The sequence below is a fragment of the Piliocolobus tephrosceles genome, chromosome 15, assembly GCF_002776525.5.
Source record: "Piliocolobus tephrosceles isolate RC106 chromosome 15, ASM277652v3, whole genome shotgun sequence".
In the NCBI taxonomy this organism is placed as follows: domain Eukaryota; kingdom Metazoa; phylum Chordata; class Mammalia; order Primates; family Cercopithecidae; genus Piliocolobus; species Piliocolobus tephrosceles.
The window spans coordinates 46,369,001-46,392,863 of NC_045448.1; the positions used below are offsets into that span (position 1 = coordinate 46,369,001).

The 23,863-nt window shown below is 48.5% G+C and overlaps 1 protein-coding gene across 2 annotated transcripts in view; it reads left to right on the forward strand.

Moving 5' to 3' along the window:
• The window catches only part of PRKCE (protein kinase C epsilon), a 526,340-nt gene that overhangs the window by 491,579 nt on the left and 10,898 nt on the right, over window positions 1-23,863 (forward strand). For both annotated transcript variants that reach the window (XM_026456102.2, XM_023223844.2), the window contains one exon: window positions 7,018-7,164. In XM_026456102.2, the coding sequence (XP_026311887.1) occupies window positions 7,018-7,164 (147 nt within the window). The remainder of the gene's footprint in view (window positions 1-7,017; window positions 7,165-23,863) is intronic.

The window sequence follows — 23,863 nt, forward strand, 5'->3', positions numbered from 1 at the left end:
ACTCCTCCTCCTGGGTTCAAGTGATTCTCCTGCCTCAGCCTCCTGAGTAGCTAGGATTACAGGCACCTGCCATCATGCCTGGCTAATTTTTGTATTTTTAGTAGTGACAGGGTTTTACCATGTTGGCCAGGCTGATCTTGAACTCCTGACCTCAGGTGATCCGCCCACTTCAGCCTCCCAAAGTGCTGGCATTACAGACATGTAATGGCGGTGGCGCCCAGCCTGTATTTTACAAAGAAATTTTATACCATTATCATAGGTAGAAAATCAGTATCCCTTGCCATAATTAATTAATGTAAATTTTTTTCAAGATGCATTCTTGCTCTGTGGCCCAGGCTGGAGTGCAGTGGCCTCTCAGGTTCAAGAGATTCTCCTGCCTCAGTCTCCCGAGTAGCTGGGATTACAGGCACCCACCACCACGCCCAGCTAATTTTTGTATTTTTAGTAGAGATGGGGTTTCACCATGTTGGCCAGGCTAGTTCCTAACTCCTGACCTCATGATCCACCCACCTCAGCTTCCCAAAGTGCTGGGATTATAGGCATGAGCCACCATGCCCTGCCTAATGTAAATTATTGTATACAAATTTTTGAAAGATCTAAAACCATTTTGTAGGTATCTGAGGATGCATGTACCATGTTTTAGAAAATTCCACATCAGAACATGTTACCCTTTTCTGTAGTTTTTTTTTTCTCCTTCCTTTCCTTTTTCCCTCGCCTCATTCTTTCTTTCTCCTCTGCCCTTACTCTTCTCCCTCTCTCTTTCATTCATTCATTCATTCCATGAACTACTATCTATTGAGTGCTTCCAACATGCCAGGCATGGTGCTAGATGCTGAATAAGTATTGGTGAGCCCTGGTCTCTGCCTTGTGAAGTTTCCAATCCAGTGAGATTATTTATTATTTTTAATAAATTAAAAATATATCAATATGTAGCCACAATTGGGATAAGAGAAGGAGGCAAATAGAGTATGTTCATTCATGCATTCATTTATTAAACAAATATTTACTGAGCATCTAGTAATGACTATTTTATTCATTTATTCCATAAATATTTATTGGCAGGCACTTTGCCAGGCACTGGAGATACAAAGAACACAGTCCCCGCTAACAGACTAGTGAATAAATGAACAGACAAATGACTGTATATTGTACTCAGTGGTAACAAGTGCAAAAAGACACATGCAGTGGCTCAGGAAATGAGGAGTAACAGGCTGCATGGGGAGCTTGTGAGTCTGGAAATGCCTATCCCATGAGGGGACACTAAGGGGAGGTTTCAGTCAGGTGGCCACTGGGGGAAAGGATGTCTGTTCAGAAGGAACAGTGAGTGCGCAGGCCTTGGACTAGAAAAACATCTGCCAGGGTGGGCAGCCCAAAAGGAGTTCAGGGAGAGCGGGTGCGAGGAGGGCGATGGGATGGTGGTGTCTGAATATGCAGGGCTGCTTCTTCTTTTTTTTTTTTTTTTGAGACTGAGTCTCACTCTGTCGCCCAGGCTAGAGTACAGTGGCGCGATCTCGGCTCACTGCAACTTCCCCCTCATGGGTTCAAGAGAGTCTCCTGCCTCAGCCTCCTGAGTAGCTGGGACTACAGGCATGCACCACCATGCCTGGCTAATTTTTGTATTTTTAGTAGAGACGGGGTTTCACCGTGTCAGCCAGGATGGTCTAGATCTCCTGACCTCGTGATCCCCTGCCTCTGCCTCCCAAATGCTGGGATTACAGGTGTGAGCCACCGCGCCCGGCCTGAGTACACAGGGCTCCTTATGCCACCATGAGAGCTTCTATTCGATTCCCAGTGCAGGGCTAGCCCTCGGAGAACCAGGCAGGGGAGTGACCTGGCTGGTACACCTAGAAGGTAGATCTGGCTGCTGGGGAGAGCATGGTTTGGAGGGTGCCTCTCCTGCCAGCCTCCAAAGTCCTCTGCCCTTGCCCCAAGCCAGTGAGAAGGCCTCAGGGGTAGTAGTCTTATTTAGGGGGACTAGTTTGTCCAACTTTCTAGATTCAATGTGTGTTCTGGGCTGGGCCTCTCACTCCGAGCTTGGTTCTTGCTACTCGTGGAAATGACTTCTGTTGCACTTTTCTGCCTTGATGTCCTCATACCCCCATTTCTCCTCGGCCCCCTGTGGCTCTTTGAAGCTTTCAGGATCCCTGCCTTGGAGCCTCCCAGCCACATTCACTGGCCCAGCCAAGCCCTTGGCAGCTGCTTCTCCATCTCCTTTGCTACCCCTTCTCCTGCTGCCCTCTGAGTGCCGACGTTTTCAGAGGTTGACTCAGTAGCATGTTCTCAGTGAGGCTTTTTTTTTTTTCCACAAAAAACTAAAACTTGTCCCCTTCCCTGTCCACCTTTATCCTGCTCAGTTGATCCCTAATAGCAGTTTCACTTTCTAACCCACTATATATATTATGTATTATGTTTATTGTCTGTTTTCTTCCACAAGATTGAGCTCCATGAGGGCAGGAACGTTTTCCAGCCTATTTCTCAGATGCATCCCAAGGACTGAGAACAGTGCCAAGCACATTGTAGGAGCTATGTAACTGGTGAAAAACAGAAACAGCTCTTAGCTCTCTGTTCTTTCCATTTTATCACAGATTGCAAAGTTAAATGCCTGTAGGAGCCCAGCAGGAGCCCTGGAAGGTGAACAGGACTGGGTGGGGCAGGGTGAATGGAGACCACTGATGATCCCCTAGCAGCAATGAGGACTTCACCTCACCAGATCTGGCTTTCCAAGAGAAACACAAAATCCAGATTTTTATGTAAAATCTCGAAACGTTAAATGATTATAACTAGTTCGATGAAATGATTATAACTAGTTCAACTGAGAGCCAAGGAAAACTTTGACCTGGGTGCCTCTTGGGTGACAGTCTTTGAGGGACCCCTGCTCTTCCCAGCTCCTTGCTGGTGTCACTCACCGGCCCCTGTTCGGCTCCTTCATGGATGGATTCTGATCACTGCCTCTCTTGTTCCTCAGGCCTGGGTCCCCTGGGTACCCTGTGCTCTCCCCTGCACTGCACTCTCCCACCTCCCACCCCGCACTCAGGAAGGGGTATCCCCAGCCAGACCCATCTTCCAGCCTCCAGGCCTGTGTTTCCAGTTCCCTACTCACTTCCTCCCCTCGGCTGGCCAGGGGTCCCTCACATTCCGTATACACCCAAACAGCTCTGGATGGTCCCCCTCAAATCTGCTCACTCTCAAATTCCGTGGCTCAGTAAATGGCACCCTGTCTTCCTGTCTAAGCAGACCAGAAATGGGATGCTGGCCGTCTCTCCCCATCACAGCTGGTCAGACATCAAGTCCATTCCCCTCGCTAACCTTTTCCATCCGAGTGACCTTTCCCCATCCTCCTCCCCACTACCCCATCGGAGCCACCACCGCCTCTCCCTTGGTGAACTGCGGGACCTCCTAACTGGCGGGCGGGTGGCCCCTCTTGCCTCCTTCTCATCTCTGTAGAGTGATCTCTTAAGAATGCAAATCTCGCCATTTCATGCCTCATCCCCTACTTAAAACTCATCACATTGTGATTAAAGATCTTTATCTTCCACACAGCCTCCAGAGTCCTGCATCAGGCCTCGCCTCCCCCTCAGCCACTCCCCCTCATCTGCTGGGCTCTGCTGGACTATGTCCAGGGCCTATAGAATGCAAGTGTCTTTAGTGTTTCTTCTGCCCGACCACTCTCCCCCCGTGCCCTTTTGCCTAGGTACATTCCTCCTTCAGGTCTCAGCCTAGCTGTTGCTTCTCAGGGAATGCTTTGCCAAGTTCCTCGCCCATCACACTGTCAGAGCCTGCTGTGCTTCTCTCAGGGCGTTCATCACAGTCTTCGCTAATTGATTCTCTAGCAATGACATGTTTCTTCTCAGCCTCCCTTACTCTTCATGCCCTGTGAGGGTAGGAACCATGTCTCATCACTCACCACAGCACTTGGTGCAGAATGGAGACTCGTGTGTCCAAAGGAAGGAGAGAAGGGATTTTCATCGATGAGTACAGGGCACCTGCTAGGCCAGGCATTCAGCGAGACTCTCAGTATCCAAAAGTGGCTCCCAGCCTCTTCCATTCTGACTTTCCTACAGGAAAGCACTTTAGGAAGGGCACGTCACCCAGTGGGAAGGAGCATTGCTTAGGGGGACTCGACTGTCCAACTTCTCAAATTCTGTTTTGTTCAGCTTATATATTTAGGCCTTAAATATTTCATTATTTGCTTGCTTGTTTGATCACATGCTATTTAAAAAAATACACACACAAAGCATAAAATGGGATAGAGTGAAAGCTGTCTGTCTCATCCTTGCTTCCATCTGCCCATTTCCCACACACACTCTACTCATGTTTTGAGGCTTTTACATATCCTTCTGGAATTTCTTTAGATATATACAAGCAAATACAAATATAACTTATTTCTTTTTTCTGTATTATACAATTGTAGGAATGCTGTACACATATCTCATTTTCCTGTCAATGGTGTATCTTGCTTTTTCCAGTCAATGAGATCTTGCGACAAGCATATCTTCACTGGTTCTGCCTCTACTTATACTTTGGAGCTGCAACTCCGAATCACTGCAGAGGACCCCTTGGGTAATTAACTTGGGGTGGACGTGGCAGCTTTTGCCTCCTGATTCCTGGAGCCCTATCTCTTTCCAGGTCAGCTGAGTAGCTAAGGGAAAACCTCAGCTGCACCCGAGGCCACCAGAACACTATGCCCAGCAGAGCTGGCCACCATCCCAGGCCCCAACACCAGCCCATCACACCTCCCTGTGAGTCCCCTGCCAGCATACCAGCGGAGCCCTTTTATTTTGGAGACCTTAGAGCAGTGGCCTTTAACTAGGGGCAATTTTGTCCTGTTCCCTTAGACATTCAGTAATGTCTGGAGATATTTTTGGTGCTGCTGGCATGTAGTAGGTAGAGGCCATGGAGGCTGCTAAGCTGCCTGCAATGCACAGGACAGCTCCCCCCACCCACCCTGCAAAGAAGTATCCAGTCAAAAATGTTAATAGCACGAAGGCTGAAAAACCTTGACCTACAGAGATCCAGAAGTTAGAAGTCATGCCTAACCGGTTAACCAGTTCATAAGGGTGAGACATTCATGAGAAGAGCATATTTTCCCCCTGAGAAGAGTGTCTGGCTCAGGGGCAGCTTCCTAAGATGCCCAAACCTCTATGTTTATCCCTGACCCTGATACTTCCCCTCCCAGAAAAGGGAGGACGGGAGGAGCTGAGGAAGTGAGGAGTCTACTACACCCTTGGCCTCAAAACACTTCATTTCCTCACACTGTCACTTGACTGCAGGGCCAAACCAGGATTTCCATGACTCTACTGTGTCTCCGAGGGCTACTGCCTATGTGAAGGTGATGCAGAACTTTAGAGAAGGCCATTTGTATCATAGAAGTATGCAGTGCACAACCTGCGCAACAGTAAGTGGCTGTGCCGCAGTCTCCCTCCCTCAGCACTGTGCCCTGAGACCCAACCTTTAGCCCCTCACTCCATCATCACGATTTACTGAGTGTACAATGGGAACCAGGCACTGAGCCAGGTTTGGGGCAGATAAGACAGATTCCTAAATCATAGAACTCACCAAGGGGAAGAGATGTTTAGACAAATTATAATTTAAATAAACCAGAAGCATGGGGTCTACGGTATCAATAGAGGAGGGAATCTAGGGAGGCTTCACAGACGAGGTAGCATTTTGAGTAGTTCCTAGAGAAGGCCTAGGGACTGGAAAGGGACTTTCAACCGGAGGGAAGAAAGAATGCAAAAGAACAGCAAGGTAGATAGACAGGGTTCAGGCTGAGGAGCTCCTGTGTGCCAAACTAAGGAGTGTGGACGTCATGGTGGGAGCCATCCAAGGAGTTAAAGTAGGGGTTACCTTGCTGACTTGTAGATGAGAAAGATGAGGCACACTGGTACCATTCCTGACTCACGCCTACTCTCCACCCCTTTCACTCTTTATCTGGGGCTATCCCCTCCAGTCGCATTGAACTCGAGGCCAGGTGCTTTGGTTCCGAGGGCACCAGGCAAGAAATAGTTAGAGGCTCTCTCCCTTGCTGATTAAGCCTGAAATTCTACCAAAGATGTATTCCTTTGGATTATAGTTTATTCTCTCAAGTTCCTCTGTTTAGATATTCAGCCTTCACACTACGAAATGTGACATTTTGTCTCTAACACACATACACATACATACACACACAACACACACATGCTGTTATTTCGGATAGCTATCAGAAATATTTCCACCTACTGGCACTTTTTTTCCCCAAGATTTTATTGGTATACGTGTGCTCAGTTAAATTAATGTTTACCCTCAGGACTGACTCATTTAATAGGAATAACAAGTTCACCTGGGTGTGTGAGGCACACAAGACACCACCCAGAAAATATAAAACACATCTATGTGATTTTTACCTACAAGCATCGAAAAGGAATAAGCCTTTTTGTTGTTTTTTAATCTTTTGACCTTCATGAGCATTTTGTGTAGAGATTGTAAATTCAAACATAAAAACAGTGGAGAGGGGCTGGGTCCAGGACTAGGAAAGGAGCAGGAGGAGGTATTAATACATTTGGTCATTTACCTGGTCCTTATTCCTTACCTCAAAAAGCACTGTTGACCTCTCCGTGTAAATGAGTTTATTAGACCGCAGTCTCCCTGATGAGAAGACCTGAGAATCTGAGGGGGATCAGAGAGTAAGAGCCAGAGTTCCTAATCCCAGCTTGGCCCCTTGCTAGCTGGGTGACTCTGGCCAAATTAGCTGACCTCTGTGTGCTTCTAGTGTCTCATTTATAATATAGAGACAATGATAGTACCTCATAGGGTGAAATGAGTTGATACATGTACTAGGTCTAGAATGGTGACTGGGACATAGTCAACTCTATGTAAGAGTTTTTAAAAAAGCCCAACAGATGTGGCCCCTGAAATTGCAAAGGACAGACTCGGGAGGCGATGCTGAAGATACTGCCTTGGCTGACCTCCACCTGTCCCTCATAGCCTGTGCTGGCCAGGCCTCTGTCACTAATTCCAACTCTGTCCTCATCCCCACAGTTCATGACAAAGAATCCCCACAAGCGCCTGGGCTGTGTGGCATCACAGAACGGCGAGGACGCCATCAAGCAGCACCCATTCTTCAAAGAGATAGACTGGGTGCTCCTGGAGCAGAAGAAGATCAAGCCACCCTTCAAACCGCGCATTGTAAGTTGTTCCCCATGCATGTTCGGCACCGTGGGTCGGGCCCAGGTACTTGCGGGGCAGGCTGCGCGCACCCAGAAAGAGTGGTCAGGGGATGTGTATTACAGCAAAAATGACAAAGGCCGGAGGTGGCTGAGGCTTTCCCTAAGACAGTGTCTTTAGGCCCCACGTGTGTGCTGTTGAAAACATGTAACCTACCACAGCAGCACCCAAGATGATGATTTACGTGGGCCACAGAACACCTTCTGTGTTCATAGAGATTCAATTTATTTATTTAGATTGAAAATGACTAATGATACTAGTTTTCCACATATGGCAGAGACATAAGGTTTCTTTATGAAGAACTGGGTTTGTTTTCTAAATGGGTCAGTTTAAAGGCAAATATTAATTAAATATTAGCCGTGGTCATTCTGTGGAACTAGCACAGAGCGCAAAGCTGGGATTCACTGACTGGCAGCGGGAAGGATGGTCCTGCGGGGAGCTTCTGGGAGGCCCACTGCGTAAAAGCGCATTTCTGTGAGGTACCCTCTCCCTTCTCGGCCGCACTTTCCCTTCTGCCTTCCAGATTCTCAGGCCTGCTGTGATGCCAGTTGGAGGGGGCATGTAACACAGGGCAGTTGAAGCTCAGAGCTTTCAGTCTGGGTTTGATTCACAGAATAAAGACCATGTCCTGGCAGTGGCCTTCTGCTGGAATGGGACGAGGGTCATGTTGCAGTCCTTAAACTTATATAGTGTATGTGTCTTAACTCTGTTGTGTTGTAGCCCATTGAAGCAATCAGTCATTCAGACTGAAAATTGAGGTAGCCGGCTGGCAGGCTCCCTGGGAGGTGAAGGGGATGTGCAGTGTAAGAGTTTACTAGGCAGGGGCCCCAGTGCTGTGGGGCTGTGGAACTGGGGTCCCAGGCAGGGAAGACTTGCCATCAGGCAGTCAGCCCTCAGTCACCTTGGCATACTGTCAGATGAGCCCCTGCTCCCCTTCTCCAAGTGCAGAAAAGACCTTCCTGTGCCTTGTGAACCATCGGAGAGGAATTCCATTCTATTCAAGGAGATTTTCTGGGGAGCAGTTACTGACAGTGTTGTGATTCTTAGAAATGTTCCACGGTGGGAGTAGGGGTGGGGGATAGTGTCCACCCAGTGGACGGATGTGGTCCAGGCCTCAGCCAGACTCGAGCACATGGGGTTGAACGTCCCCGGATGCTTGGTCCCGTCACCGCTCCTCATTTGCTTCCTCCTTTGGTTTTCATGTTTTCGCTGGATAGCACAAGCTTGGAACAGCCCAGATTTAGGATCACCTTCTTTCTTTGTAAATATCACTTCCTCTTCAGCCCATCTCCACCACAGCTCCAGGCCCACTATTCCAAGCCGGGAGGGCTTAGAGTCTAAGCTCCCTGGGCCAACTGTCCCCTGCTGCCACAGGGCTCCCTGCACATGCCACCCACAGCCTGCCCGATGGCTGGGGGCTGAGGACCTCTGCAAGTCACCTTTAAGGACAGGATTAACTGTGCCCCTGGCAAAATAGGGAAAGTAGGACCCCAGAGGCCTAAAAAGGGAGGAGAAACTAAAGTCTCAGATGGTAGGGTGAATTTTAATTTCTCTTTAATCTAAGTTAATCAACCCAAAGAAGAATGAGAAGTAGGGCTAAGAATCCAGGCCCAACTAACAGAAACACAGGATGAGACTGAAGCTGAGGGGATTATCAGTGCAGGGCTACAAGATGACTTAAACTTGAGTCTCCAGGTCTCAGCAAAACCACATTAAACCAAGCTTACGGAGCACCAGGCTCCAGCTGTAGTGGCAGAGATGCAGGAGCAGCCCCTTCCTGCTTGGGGAAGAGTGGGGAGGACTAGTGGAGCCCCAGGGGGAACCGTCAGCAAGGGGTGTAAGGAGAAAGGGTCTGGGGTGTGGCAGAGGAAGCCAGGGGGTTTTTGTTGAGAGGCCACGGGGTGGGAAGGAAGTAGGGAAGAACCTTAATCATAAAAGACACAAAGAAAGTTTTAGAGTGTGGATTCATGAAGAATCATCTCTCCCTGAGGTACAGCAGATTCCAGAACACCGCCAAAGCCCTTTCCAAAGCCCTGGCAGGCACAGGAATTCCTCACTGGGGCTCGCAACTTTCAGTTTGAGACTTCGAGCCAATGAAAGTGCAGGCCTTCTGAGAGGCATCCCTCTTTGAGCAGCACGTGGCAGGAAGGGTATGAAGAGCAGGGGTGAGGTGAACAGGTGCGGGTCTGAGGGATGGAGAAAAACCCAGACAGAGAGGAGAGAGGAAGAGAGGGAAGGACAAACCAGGAGGGAGGCAGGCACATGACTTACTCCACTAACATGCAGGCGTTGCCTTGCCTCAGACAGGCAGGGAGCCCCTTAAAGCTCTCCCTGGCCAGAAGTGAAGGTGCTCCTGTGGGCAGGGGATGAGGGGGCCTGGGAGCCAGCGGGAGGAAATACATCCCTGGGTCAGGGGTCAGGCAGCAGTCCACCTCTGCCTGGACGTCTAGAGCACAAGGGACCTGTGCTTTCTGTCCTTGGGCCTCTTGAGAGTTCCCTGCTGGGAGTAAAGAGCAAGAAAGACCCTGTTTGTTTTCTTTTGCCTGGAGGGTCAAGGAAGCCTTCAGGGTCCTTATCACCCCATGAGAGGCTGGCAAAGAGAAAGGCTGGGGCTGTCCAGGAGCTCCCACCAATTTCAAAACTGCCTCAGTCTTCCTAAAGACTGATTTCTTCATTGCCTTGAAGGGATCTCCTGTGCATGTTCCCACTCTCCCTGCCTCCCCAGACCTTCAGAGTTCACCTCAATGCTCAATGCTGTGGAGAGGGGCGGGGTCAGGGGAGAGGGTATTGATTAGGTAAGTTTGAATTCAGTTGGGAGGAGAGAATTAGAACATCTGGAAAAAGCAAGGCTGAAACGGAAAGCTGACGTTGTTTAAGAGGTGTTTCTGGCCACACTTGAAGCTGAGTAATGTTGAGCCTTAGAGAGGTCTCAGCTGCAGGTCTTTAAAGACTTCTTCAAGTTATTTAAATGTCTGACATTTACAACCTTGGCGCTAGAGATTTCTCTCAGGAGAAATACCAAAATTGGGGGAAAAAAATAAAAAAGAGCAGTCCACATCTAGTTAGCAGGTTGGAAAAGTGACCCAAATCTGTCCCTAAGTCGAAAGCTCTTTTCTGAAAAATGTCGATGGCGCCAGCCCGACTCATCTGTGGGCCTGTGTAGAAAGAGCAGAAATACATTTTAAATAAGATGAAAGCCCAAGGAGTAAAGCCCTTGGCAGTGATGCACATACTGCGTTTCTCATCTCAGAAAGCCTCAAAAGACTAACGGGAAAACTCACTTGAGGTTTTCATGCGCCATCGCACCCCTGTAACCAGTTCGGGGCTGACCCCGGGGATGTGGGTGCCTGCCTAGCTCAGGTACCAGCAGTGAGGACAGGTGTGTGCTGCATGAGCAGAGTCAGCCTTACCATAGGCAAAACAGATGGCCGCCCACAGAGGCCACTGAGAGACACGGGGAAGCTGAGCTTCATCCCCACAGAGGCCACTGAGAGACACGGGGAAGCTGAGGTGCACCCCACAGAGGTTGTCCTTCTATTCAGGGGGCAGATTGCCATCACAAGACAGGATTTCCTTGGACTTAAGGCATCAAATAACTTGAGGACATGTGAGATGCCTCCCTAGAAGAACAGGGAAAGGAAGGGCTTTGACAGGGAAGAGGGAAAACTGGTTTAGATCCCAACATTGGGAAAAAGCCTCCAAGTCACCGGATTACAAGCAGCCAGGGACAGTGTGCAGTTGTTGGTCCTGGCTCTTTGACAGACTCCAAGTCAAAGGCAAGACACTGTGAGAAGGGAAAGGATCAAGTCCGTGAGCAAACACCGTCAGCCTTGCAACTTGGTGGTGGCCTCAAGGAGACATTGGGCATGTGTTTAAGCAAGCAAGGAAAGCAGCTGCACCAGTGCCCTAATCTGGCAAAACTGAATACCTCCAGGGGGATTCATTCAAGTGCCTGGAGCCCCTGAGGGAGCTCCAGGCTTCCTCTGTCTTGGGTTACCTCCAGTTGCTTCCAAGCCACGCCCTTTTGGCATCATACCAGAATGCTACTGGTCTCCAGAAACCTGAATTAACCCACTCCTCAGCTGGACATACTGAATCTGGGTGACCTGGGGGGTGCCCTGCCTGTCTGATACAGGGAGGATCTGGTTTTGTCAGGTGGTTGGTGCTGGAGGTGAGGCTGGGAGAGGTCATGTCACTTACAAAGAGCCAGGATGCAGTGGCATATTTTTCCAGAGCTCCTGACCCTCTCCACTCTCACTACAAGGACAGAGCCCCTTCGTGGAAGAACCTGCCAGGCACAACAAGGCTGTACTCTGCCCAGGCTGGCTCGCTAGAGGCTGGGGGCCCCTGGGTCCCCACCACAGAGGCCGAGGATGCAACAGCACAACAGCTTTCAGGCCTGACTTCCATTCCTGCACAGGAAGCCTCGCCTCTCTGAAGCTATCACCAAGGAGATTGTCCAGATTCATAGCTGGAATTTGGCCTCTGGTCAGGTTCCATCACATACCTCAATTGGCTTCTATTCCCCCCAGGCTTTTGCCTTCTTGAGATGTCTGCTAAGCTGAGATTTCTGCTCCCCTGGCTCCTAAGCCTCCCTTGTCTAACCCCTGCCCTGACTCACCAGCTGTCACTAGTCCAACTGGGTTTCCTGACTACAGGCCAACATCCCTTTGTACTAACCCCCACCCAGTGCAGTTTTCAGTGGCCTCTGCTTCAGCGTGGAGACTTTCCTGTCTTTCATTCTCTCAGCTCTCTTACGTATTCTCCCTCCTCCATTTTCCCTTTTGTATTCCTGTTGTTCACCCTCTGTTCACCCACGTAATGAACTGAGTTTGTGCAAGCGATGTGCCATCAACACCAAACCAAAGACTTTGCACCATCACGTACTCAAATCAGTTTTCCGGGGTGGCTTGCTTCAGAGCAAGGACACACAGTGGGGGGCTGTTTGGTGGCAAATACCCCAGCACTGAAGAGTTGGGGAGACAGGAAAGCCAGCAAGGCTGGAGTCAAAGCCTTTGATGCTGGAGAAAATCTCCAACCCTAGAATTCATTGTTCTATCCCATTGGGGATTTCATCCCAAGATAATGGCATGGTCTAATTGCCAATGAAAGTAGCACATTTTGCTTTTGTGTTACTGGTGGGCTTGCCTTCTTTGGGGACTGTAGGGGCAGAGCCATGTGTTTGGTGTGGTTGAAGGGCACCATCTGACCTTGCAGATCCTGGGGACGTTCTGCTCGCTCCTGGCTTCCCTGCTGTGTACACATTCCTTCCCCTCAAAAGCGTTCAGCCCTGAGACTCTGGCTTCCAGGGCTTCAGCACTGGAATGGGGGGAAGCCAGCTTAGGAGGGAGAGATTTGCCTCCCCAGAAACCTAGTTGTCCTCAGTGAAAGCCAGAGGCAATGAGGGAAATGCTGGCCAAGTAAACTTCTCTTTGTGTACATGTTCTCTCTTTTCAAGTTTGCTTCAGTGTGAATGTCCCTCTTTAAGGTAAGGCCTCCAGAGTGGGGAGTCTCTCCAGGTAGGTGAGCCCTCAGGCCCGGTGACATAGAGGCCCCTCTCAACCTCATGATCCGTTTCCATCCAGCCATCCGCGCTGCATGGCGGGACCCCCGAGGGAGGCCTCTCCTGCATGCTCCTGCATGACTGGGCTGTGCTGAGAGAAAATCTGGGAAGTGGGCTCGAGACCCGCACACTTCACCAACTTAGCGACCTGAGGAGGAGCCCTGTTGAACAGGCAGCCCCTTCCCCTAAAGCCAGCCCACCTGCCTAGGGACCACCAGATAGCGTGGGTTGTGATGATGGAGGCCAGTTATGACACCATCCTCATCCTCTGTCCTGGCAGAGCTGGGGCAGGAGCAAGGCTGGGTTCTGCAGCCCCTCCTGAGGACATCCCCCTGAACCGTGTCCACCACATCCAAGCAGCTTACCATCTAAGAGGCTACAAGAGCCCTTACCATCCTAGAGCCCGTACCATCCAAGAGGCTACAAGATCCCTCCAAGAGCCAGGGCTCTGATCGAGGGCTGGAGGGCATGGGAAAAGTCCAGAAACCTGTTTTTGGTGGTTGGCCCAGTAGGTGGCATGGTACAGTGGACAGGATACTGGCTTTGACTTCTGAGGGACTTGGGTTGGAATAAAATTGCTATCACAGGAAAGCCATGTGACACTCAGAATTCACCTCACCCCTGGACCTCTGGCTTCCTTGAGCCTCCTTATCTGTAAAATTGGGTTACTATGAGAATTCTTCCCTCATGGAATTATAAACAGGAATAGCTGGGTACTGTGGTTCCTACCTATAATTCCAGCACTTTGGGAGGCCAAGGCAGGCAGATCACTTGCACTCAGGAGTTCGAGACCAACCTGGACAACATGGCAAAACCCTGTCTCTACAAAAATGCAGAAAGTAGCCAGGCGTGGTGGCATGCACTTGTAGTCCCAGCTACTTGGGAGGCTGGGGTGGGAGGATTGTTTGAACCCAGGAGGTTGAGGCTATAGTGAGCCATGTTCATGCCACTGCACTCCAGCCTGGGTGACAAAGTGAGATCCTGTCTTGAAAAGAATTATAAGCAGGAATAGATAATAAGTCTAAGCTACTTTGTGCACTGTAGATTCTCAATGAATTTTAATTCCTCTCTCTCCATTCACCACCCCTACCCTGGCCTTTTAAAGGCCCTCTTCTTCTTATCCCCAAACTCCAAGAATCAAGAGTTAAGAATTGCAGGAGGTTGGTGTGATGTTTGGAGGCTGGGTTTTGGAATCAGATGCAACCAGGTTCTAATTTGGGCTATGGGATATTGGGAAAGTCACCACTTCTCTCTGAGCCTCAGTCTGCTGATCATAGCATGGGGGTTATAAATATCTACCACCCAGGGTTGCTGTGAAGAGTCAACAAACCTAATTACATGAAATGAGTAGCACAGTGCCTGATACAGGTGAACACTTGGATGGTGTTGATGCTGATGGTGAGGAGGACAACAGGAGACTGAGGCCAAGGGAGGCTGGACTGCATAACACTCCTGTCCCAAAGGGGCTGAGGAGCCAGGAGTTCAGATGAGGGGATGGTACCATCCAGCAAGGCACCAGCCATTACAGGGCAGAAAGCATCTGAAGACAGGGAAGGAGCACAGTTCAGAATGCTGAGGCACCCGTGGTGGCATCATTCCAGCACAGCCACTGGTATGAGCTTAGTGCCAAGAGGAGGGAGGTACTGACTCACCTCAGGTGCCAGCATTCCCAGCCCTTTTTGCCTCTTGGGATGGCACCGCAAGTTCCCCCACATTTTCAGCACCCCCCACCCCCCGCCAGTCCCCTGCTTTTACTCTGTGACCATGCTTACCAGCCTTGACATTCCCTGCCTTCATTCTCAGTAGTGTTTTTGCTGGGCACAGCTGTGCGGCTCTCAGCACCCCAGCCTTGAAGTGATAGCGGTCACCAGTGAGACCCTGTTCCAGCACAGCAAGCTCCCAAATAATTCTAAGCTAAATAGCCTCAGTGGAGCATCTTTGACTCCACACAAGTGATTTCGCCATTTTAGAATTCTGATTGCAGGAATTTTGCCATTTGAGAATTCTGATTGCAGGAACAATGATTTTGCCTTTTGAGAATTCTGATTGCAGGAACGTTCCTGTGGCCTGGGGTTGGGAGGGCCAATGAACACATCATTTTCATCCCCTACCCCTACCCTGGGGAAGAGTTTGAGGCCTGGGCTTGGCTGGGCACTTTCATAAGCTCCTAAGCTTTTCTTTATGTCTTAATGGCGGTTACTTTGGTATATGCCTTCCTGGGTTCATCAAACTAGTGTTTCTTGAACTTAATCTCCTCCCTGCCCCACCAGCACTTGAAGTAACACACAGGCAACTCACCGGGGAGCAGGGGAGGACTTCCTAGGCCATGCCTGATCAAGCCAGAGGACAGCAGGAGGAATCAGGGAACGTTTCCCAGAGGAGCTGGAACTTGACTGAAAGCGGGGAGGGGTCAGGAAGAAAGAACTACCTAGGAAAAGGCATAAAAAGAGAAAGGGGAAGGCAGGATTCAGATCAGTTACATTCAACAAGGATTTGTTGAACATGTCCTTTGTGCCCTCTGTGAAGCCCTGAAGCCCTAGAGGGAGAAGCTTGACAAAGGCAAGGAAAGAATCTTCTGCCATCACCCTAACATTGCCATCTTGAAAAGCCTCCATGGCAGAATACATGGTAATGCAAAATACTTAAGGGATAATAGGCACTAGGGTAAAATCCGGCACCTGACCCTAACAGGATGCTCATTTGGGAGAGGGATTTGGAGCTTTGCCTTTCAGGGTTAGAGGACAGGGAGAAGGGGGCCTCCCTAAACAGGCTGGGAGCCAGGGTTTCTGTGGGTCCTGAGAGCCTATGTCAGCCCACTTCCGGTCTTGGGTCTTGCAGAAGATCCTGCCCAAGTGGGGCTGCGTTGCTGGATAAGTAGTGCCCTCCTGCCCATCTCTGGGGAGAGGACTAAAGGATGGTCTAGCTGCCAGGAGGGACAGGGGTCAGAGCCTGGTTTGTGTGTATTGAAGTGAAGGCAGACAGAGCCTCAACCCTCCCTCACAGAGAGGCTCAGCCCTCCAGCCAGCATCTGTTCCCGGAAGAGTTCAGGCACCAAGGGGCACTTTGCAAACTGACGGGGTTGGCGGGGGCGGGAGTGATTCTGCCTGCGTCAAGTGGAGGATCTTTGATCTCTGGAGGCATATATGTCATGGAAAAAAGACACTCTGGGGAATCCAGTTTTGCACTTGGAGGATCAGTGCCCTCTTTACTTGCCATTGTTTGTGCTTGGGAGAGGGATGGTAACAGAATTAGGTTTGGCCGAAACTCAACATCCCATTGTTATTCTGGAATTCTGGGATTTGACTAATACACAGTAGGTTTGTGAAGGTTCATTAAGTTTCCACATCAACCTCAGTCTCCTCAATGTGAGAAGGCCTGGCCACATAGTGGCAGCCCCTTGCCCTCCATGTTCCTCTGGCTACTCCTTTCTGGACCTACTCCACCTCAACAACAGTTTTCTTGGAGCACAGAGCTTGGATGTCAATGGAGTATTTCAGGTGTGAGAGCCTAGCTAGGTGTGGAAGAGGGTGGCGAATGGCTAGGCCAGGGAAATATGAAATATATTTGCCTTAAGTAAGGAGATGGAAAGATAAGCCCTCCAGAGTGGGGCTTATCAACTGAAATGACTTAGAAAATAAACCAGACCCTGACCTAGGACTTTAGCCGCACTCCTTCCCCCGCAGCGCAGCAGCTGACATCTCAGCTAGTGTTGGCAGTAACAGGATTTGCAATCTTCCTGGGAGGCATGGCAGATTCGGACTATAGGGACCTGGGGTGTGGATGTTCAACCAAATAATTGAGAATACAGTCACCCCAAAATGTGGCACTTCAGAATGCAGCACCCACCTTGTATCACAGGCAGTGAGCTAAGGGGGAGTGCTGGACAGAACGGGGTGCTGGTCTCCACTGTTACTATCTGTGAGACCCTGAGAAATTCACTGACTCTCTCTGCTCATTTCCTGTAAAATGAGGGACTTAAGTAATCCCTAAGATTTCTTCCAGCCCCAGCCACGTGAGAGCAGGGAGTTGCAGGGTTTTTTAATCAATCGTATTGCAATAAAATTTACATAGAATAAATGCACCCATTTCAAATCCACATTCTGATGCATTTGAAAAATGTATATATCGTGTGACCACCAGCACAATAAGTATATAGAACACCTCCATCCTCCCAAGAAGTTTCCTGCCCATAGCCCCAGGCAGCCCTGGTCTGCTTTCTGTCACTGGAGATTAGATTCGTCTTTTCTAGAGTTTCTTATAAATGGAGCCACATAGCATTTACTTTTTTTGTGTCTGCCTTCTTTCACTCGGCATCATGTTTTTGAGATTTGGGACTTATAATTTTAACTTTAGTATGGAAATTTCCAAACATATGTAAAAGTAGAGCGAATCATTGAAGGCATCCCCATGTGTTCATCACGCAGCGCCAACAATTAGCAATGCATGGTAATTAGCAATTAGCAATCAAGGGAGACAGTTCTATCTGTTTTGTTCACAGATGCATCCCCAGCAATGAGAACAATTCATGGCACATAGTAGGTATTCAATCTGTATTTGTGGAATGAACAAATGAATTCCCCAGATCTACAGTCTTTTTTTCAGCTCCATCTCAAAATTCTCTTCTCACCTTTTATGGCTCAAGATCAGTTCCAGTGTATGCCCAGGGATTTGGGGTCATAAGATTCTGCTTTAGGAAACCTGAAATTATTGTTGAATGGTGAGAGAAGATGGGTGACCTCATCTTGACTTGAGAGGCACATATTAGAATGTTTACAGTTCCCATTTCACAGGCAGTGCAATAATAAGTCCTGGGCCAAGAGAACTGATCTCTATCTAGAACATTTTCCTAAATAAGTGGGGGAGAGATTGGTAAGTGGAGGAACAGGGTCTTTGCCAGGGCCAGATTGGAAAGTTTCTTCTTTGGATACCAAAAATATCCCTGGAATGGTAAACCCAACAGCTGTCAGCAATAACACGGCTTTGAAAAGTAGACAATAAATGAAAAAAAGGCCCCCAGTTAGAAGCAGAATGAGTCCAAGTTGCCACTGTTTTCTTACCCACTTCCAGCTGGAGACACAGGCTCCTGCTGCATCGCCAGGCTCGGGTCCTGCCACTGCACATCCTGCTGCGGGGGGCCAGCTCACTGCAGGGCCTGGCTCAGCAAGCTCAGGCCCCAGGCAAGCCAGGGCAGGCAGGGTACTGTCTCCTCCTAAGGCTCTTTATTCCTGGATAGCCACACAGCATTTTCTACATCATGTTCTGTCCCAGGCATCTCCTGGGGTGCCCCTAATGTCTATGAAACAACCCCAAAAGACTTGGTGGGGATGGTGGCCTCTTGCACTGTGAGGGGTACATGGCAGAATGCAGTTGTTTGTTTGATCTTAACACAGCAACACTGCTATTGACAGAAACCATTGAACTGGCAGCTTGTGCTGGGCACAGTGCTGTGTGTCTTTGTGCAGATGGCTGCATCGATGCCTCCCGGCAGTTCATCACAGAAGGCAAGATAGCACATGCCAGGGGCACAGCCTCGGGGTCAGAACAAGCTGATTCCAAGTCCTAACCCCACCTCTTGCCCAGCCTGCACCTTAGACAAGACGTCTAATGCCTCGGAGCCCATTTCCCCATCTATACAATGGAGATGTGATCACTGTACTCTCCTCCCTGTGGAGTGGGTGTGAGGTTTCAAGAGCCGGGCGTGGAAGGCATCAAAGCACTGGCAAAGTCTCCATCTGCAAGCTTTGTTATGTTTCCCTCCTAAAGAAGCTAAGGCTGTCCCAGGCACTGAGCTGGTGCTAGAAATACAAGGCAGATGCCCTTGTGGAGTTCCAGTCCAGTGGAAAGAACACTTCAGACTGAGTCATCATTTAGCCCCAGTTATGAGGAGTACCAAGAAAGAGAACCCCGGCACAAGGGTCAAGGTATATATAGGAGGGGACTAGCCTGGTTTGGGGATCATTCCCCCAGGAAGAGGCATTTCCTTTCCCATACAGCAGCACCAGACACATCCCTTGAGTGGCCTCAGGAATGGTTTCAGAGCTCACGTGCAGCATCCTCTCAGTTTGGCTCTTGGAGGGCTGGTGGGCTCAAAGGCGGAGAGAACGGCTATGGCTCTCTGCCGTCCTCCAGAGACTCTGCAGGGTTCATTCCATTAGCTGGGAGCCTGCAAAGCCAGGCTGAGCTGGGCCCTGCTAGTGTCAGAAGCCCCAGGCCCTCTTTGCCCCCAGGCACTGCCAGCCTCTTGGGGGAGCCAAGACTCCTGGGGCACTTAGCAACATACCCAGGCCGTTTCTAAATCCCAGACTGGATGTCATCTGGGGCCAGTGTGCACTGGATGGGCGATGGGGACTCATCCATAACCAGGTGGTCCCATCCATAACCAGGCTGGAATGTATGCTTTATATTTTTGTTACCAAATTTCAGTATCAACGTGTCACAGCCAAAGGAGTGCATAGGTGTGGGCCTGGGCGGGCCTGGATGGGCCTGGGAGGGTTTGAGGAGCAGGAATAAGCACCACCCCTCAGAACTGCCCAGAAATGCCTCCTTCACTAACAAGAATGGAGACATAATGTGTTTGGAGCTAATGCTTTGAGACTATTGGCTTCACCTGCACATAGAAGACACCTCTGGAAAGAGGCTTAGATACACAGTCTACATCCTGGGGAGTGTTCTCAGCCATTTTTACATGAGACAGCCTTCCCCGCAGAGCACCGTATAGTCACTGAGACCAGAGGGGATGCCCCGTGCCGGGGACCCCTGTGATCTGAAAGACTTAAGCAAAAGGGGGCACTTCAGGTCCTGAAAATACTTCTCAGGGCTTTCTCCTTTATGTGGATTCCTCAGAGACAGTTATTGTACCACTTAGAAAGCCAGGCTTTTTATAAGGAAATTGTTTAAATCAGTGGTTCTTAACTTAGCAGTGGTATCACTACCCCCTTGGAGAATCTGATATAGTAACCTCTCTCTCCAGGAAAACCCCAAGGTGTCCATAAACACAGTACACTGTTCTTTATTCTACCAGGTTCATGGAAACTCTGAAGCCGTCCTCTGAGGCAGGGGTCTGCAAACTGCAGCCCATGGGCCAAATCTAGCCCACCACCTGCTTTTGTGCAGCCCTAGAATAAGAATGGTTTCCACACTTTTTTTAATGGTTGAAGAATACTATTTCATGACATATGAACACTATGGAATTCAAACATCAGAGCCCATAAAGTTTTATTGGAACACAGCCACGGTCATTCATTTACATAGGTTCATGCTGCTTTTGGGCTACAGTGGCAGAGGGGAGTGGTTGTGACAGAGACCATATGGCTCACAACATCTAAAATATTTCCTACCTGGCCTTTCACAGAAAAAAATGGCAACCCTTGCTCCAAGGGTGGGAATCTCACTTAAGAAGCTTATTTTATATTCCTTACTTTTGCTTAAAATGATTGAGCCATGGAATTTAGACATAGAAGCAGCATTGAAAGTCTCCTTGAAAAGCTTCTCACTTTACCAATGGCAGACAAGGAACGTGTTCCCCAGTTTTGCAGGAGCAAGAGCCACGAAGGGGCTCTGTCCTGGGCCCTCCCTTTCTTCTGTAGGTTTCTGAATTGGCACTGCCTTCCAGAGGAACCTTTAGGTAGTTGCTCTGAAGTTTTGTTTCAAAGCATCATAACACATGTTAGAAGTTTGGTGGCAATCCCTGAAAGCTGTGTCTTTAGACCCCAGCTAATTCCCAAACGATAGTTGGCTGAACTCCTTTGATCTCTATTTGCTGGGTGTAGGGGAGGAGGTTTGCTGTTAGCTAATACCTGAAGCAGAGTTTTCTTTTTTCCTAAAGGAACTCCTCAAATGGAATTTGTAAAAAAAAGAATTTTTTTTTTATAGTTTAGCAAACAATAATGAGACTGGAGAGGGGAAATGGTTGAATTCCATCAAATAGCGGACCTGATAGAATTCAGTTGTGGTTGATTGTTCAGAATGCCTGGCAGTCTGAGAGAATTTGGTCCATTTAGCAAATAGATGTGTGTGTCTGACTGTCTCCAAAGGAGTGAAGCAACTTTCCCTCAGAAGTGGTTTAGCGAGGAAGCCAACCAGATTTTGGGGAAGGGGCCTGTGAGGCCCGGCCTGAGGCTTGGGCAACTTGTCCCTACGGCTACAGGGGCCACCGAGCTGCCAAGACCCTTTCCGTTGGGCTGGAGAATGGTGGGCCAAGTGGCTTCCCATTTTAACTGTCATTTGTGCCCTTGTGCTTAAAAAGCAAGTGGGTCTTCAGTTTCTTCTCCCTTAAAAGGTGGAAGCAGCGATCTTTTCAACGATGTAAAGGTCACAAACTGGAGGGTTGTGAGACCCATTCAGCCAGGAGATAACTTTTAAAAATCGAATTAGTAGGCCACATTTAAAAAGAGATATAAGTGAAAATGTAGACTGGGGCATTTAGTGGCAACTCCAAAGACCTGGGATCCCTGGGTCTGTGTCCCCGACAGGCGGCAACAGCTGGTGAGGCATGCAGCCCTCAGCTTGCTGGGTTCCTCAGTTCCCGGGGCGCCCAGGCTCCCCCATGCCACTGGACTTTGTGCACACACAACACAACACACACAGACATCCAAAGACACACACGTGTCCCACTCATTAGAAAGAAAAGGAGGTATGATGCTTTTTAATGTTTTTGAGATAAGATCTGGCACTGTCAAACCCAGGCTGGAGTGCAGTGATACGATCTTGGCTGGCTTGCCACCTCTACCTCCTGGACTCAAGCCAACCTCACACCTCTGCCTCCTGAATAACTGGGATTACAGGCACATGCCACCATGTCTGGCTAATTTTTGTATTTTTTTGTAAAGAAGGTTCTCACTATGTGGCCCAGGCTGGTCTCAAATTCCTGGGCTCAAGCTATCTACCTACCTGGTCCACCAGAAGTGCTGGGATTATAGGCATGAACCACCACGCCCAGCCAAGAGATGGTGTTACAGCCTGCAATTTTAGCCAGCAATGCTAAAATTTGCTTCCTTCCTTGTTTTTCTAAATTCCTTCCTTTTCTCATCTTATTCCAGAAAGTTTAAAGATGGCCCACCAGTATATATAAAGATTACTATGAATGTAGTGTCAATGGAAAGGAAGAAAGACAAAACAGCACAGGAAGGCAAAAAGGAATCAGGAATGTTCTTTTGGGTGGGTCACATAGTTGGCTCTTTGCCTCCAGTGAAAACGAATTGGTTCTAGATTTCATGTGCATGGGAGAAAAATGCACACAGGTGGCCCAGGTGAAACAATGATTATTCCGTGAACTAAGACCAAATAGAAAGTTCTCTCCAGGATCATCCCAAAGACAATTCTGTTTGTTCTAACCATACAGTTGTGATCTATAGATATATTGAGGAAGGAACAATGCCAATAATTTACTCGATGCCATCTACTGTTCTTGCCCTTGATTGTATTCTTTCATTTAATCCTTATAACAAATATGTGGGGAGGACTACTAATGTCCCCATTTTATGGATGAGAAGATGGCGGCACAGAGATTACATAATTGACCCAAGGCCACAAAGTTAGTACCTGGAGAGGCAGGCATAGAATTCAGGCAGTTGGGTTGCAGAGCATGAAGGCTAAGCCACTAAGCTACCTCCTCTCACAGATCGGCATTTAAAGAAACCAGTCTGACTCCACGAGAGTTCTCAGATGTCCCGATTTTATAAAGACCAATATAAAATAGACCAAGAAGTCATGAAGCTGAGAAGGAATGCCAGTATATAGCATGAACTCACTATGTGTTGGAGGAGGCCAAATCTAGAATGGTCTTAGGCTCCTAAGCAGGCCTTTGGACAACAACAACAAAAAAGGCCTTTCGAAATTGTTAAAAGAAGAAAGGAGACCCACGGCCTTTTTATGGAGGGACTCCACCAGGCTGCCCGTCAGAATCACTTATGGAGCTTTAAAAACTCACTGTCTGGAGATTCCAAATTGTCAGGTCTAGGACCATGCTCAGGTGTCTAAATAGCTGTGTTTGGTTTTTATGCGCAGCCAGGATTGAGAACCACTGTGTTAAAAAATGGCAAAAGGCAGACCTGTTATTTTACCTCCAACTTTTCCCCAAAGAGAAATAGCTCCAAAGTACAAAGGTAAGGGTGCAAACCACAAAGGGAAAACTGAAACCCCAAGGCAGGCAAATTACATTTAATAAAGCTCCCCTGGGGAGCCCTATTATTCCATGCCCAGACCAGATCCCAAAGCAATCAAACAGAATCCCTAGAGTGGGACGAGCATCTTGGTGGGTTGAAGCTCCCCCGGGTGACTCCGGTGTAGGTCCAGGTGAATTACATTCCAGGTTACAGAAGAATCTGCTCTGCCTACTGGTTGGTAGATTGGAAATGATGGGATAGAGTAGTGATACGAAGTGATAGGAGAAAAGCAAACAGTCTCCCAGTATTCAGAAACTGGGAAAATGTGGACTTAGGACACTTTGAAATTGATATTATTAAAGCAAGTTTCTTGAAATTCTTAATGAGAAGATAGTTTGTGGACATTTAGGGAGCAGTAATAACCACTTGAAGCAATTAACTTCATTTCCAGCAGAGAAATGCTCAGCCATTTGTATCTTTATTCCAGCAAAGCAACTGAGCAAAATGAAAACAGTGACCATGGCTGGTTGCTTCTCAGTCAATTTCACAACCACACTCCAAAGAGTGCTGGTGGGACCTGATGTCACCTTTGTAAGAGGGCTATTTCAGGGGCCAGGTCAAATGGCTCTGGTCCTGATCCTGTGCTAAATAATATTTGCATAAGTGTCCCAGTAGATTGGAAGCATGCCAATCAAATTTTAGGATGACATAAAGCTGGAGGATATAGCAGATAAGATGAATGATAGACTTAAAATGGCATTTGCATTGTATTTTAAGGTTTATCTGGACTTTACCTATAACCCTCAGAAAGCTAGGTATGTCTGTTATCTCTACTTCCTAGCTAAATACACTGAGATTCAGAGAGGTAAATTGCAGAATCATGGTGATCTTGACAGGCTAGAAATATGTCCCAAAATAAGAAGAAATCAAGATTAAGTGTAAAGGATTACGTCTGGATTTTAAAAACCAATTTCAGGCTGGGTATAGTGGCTCA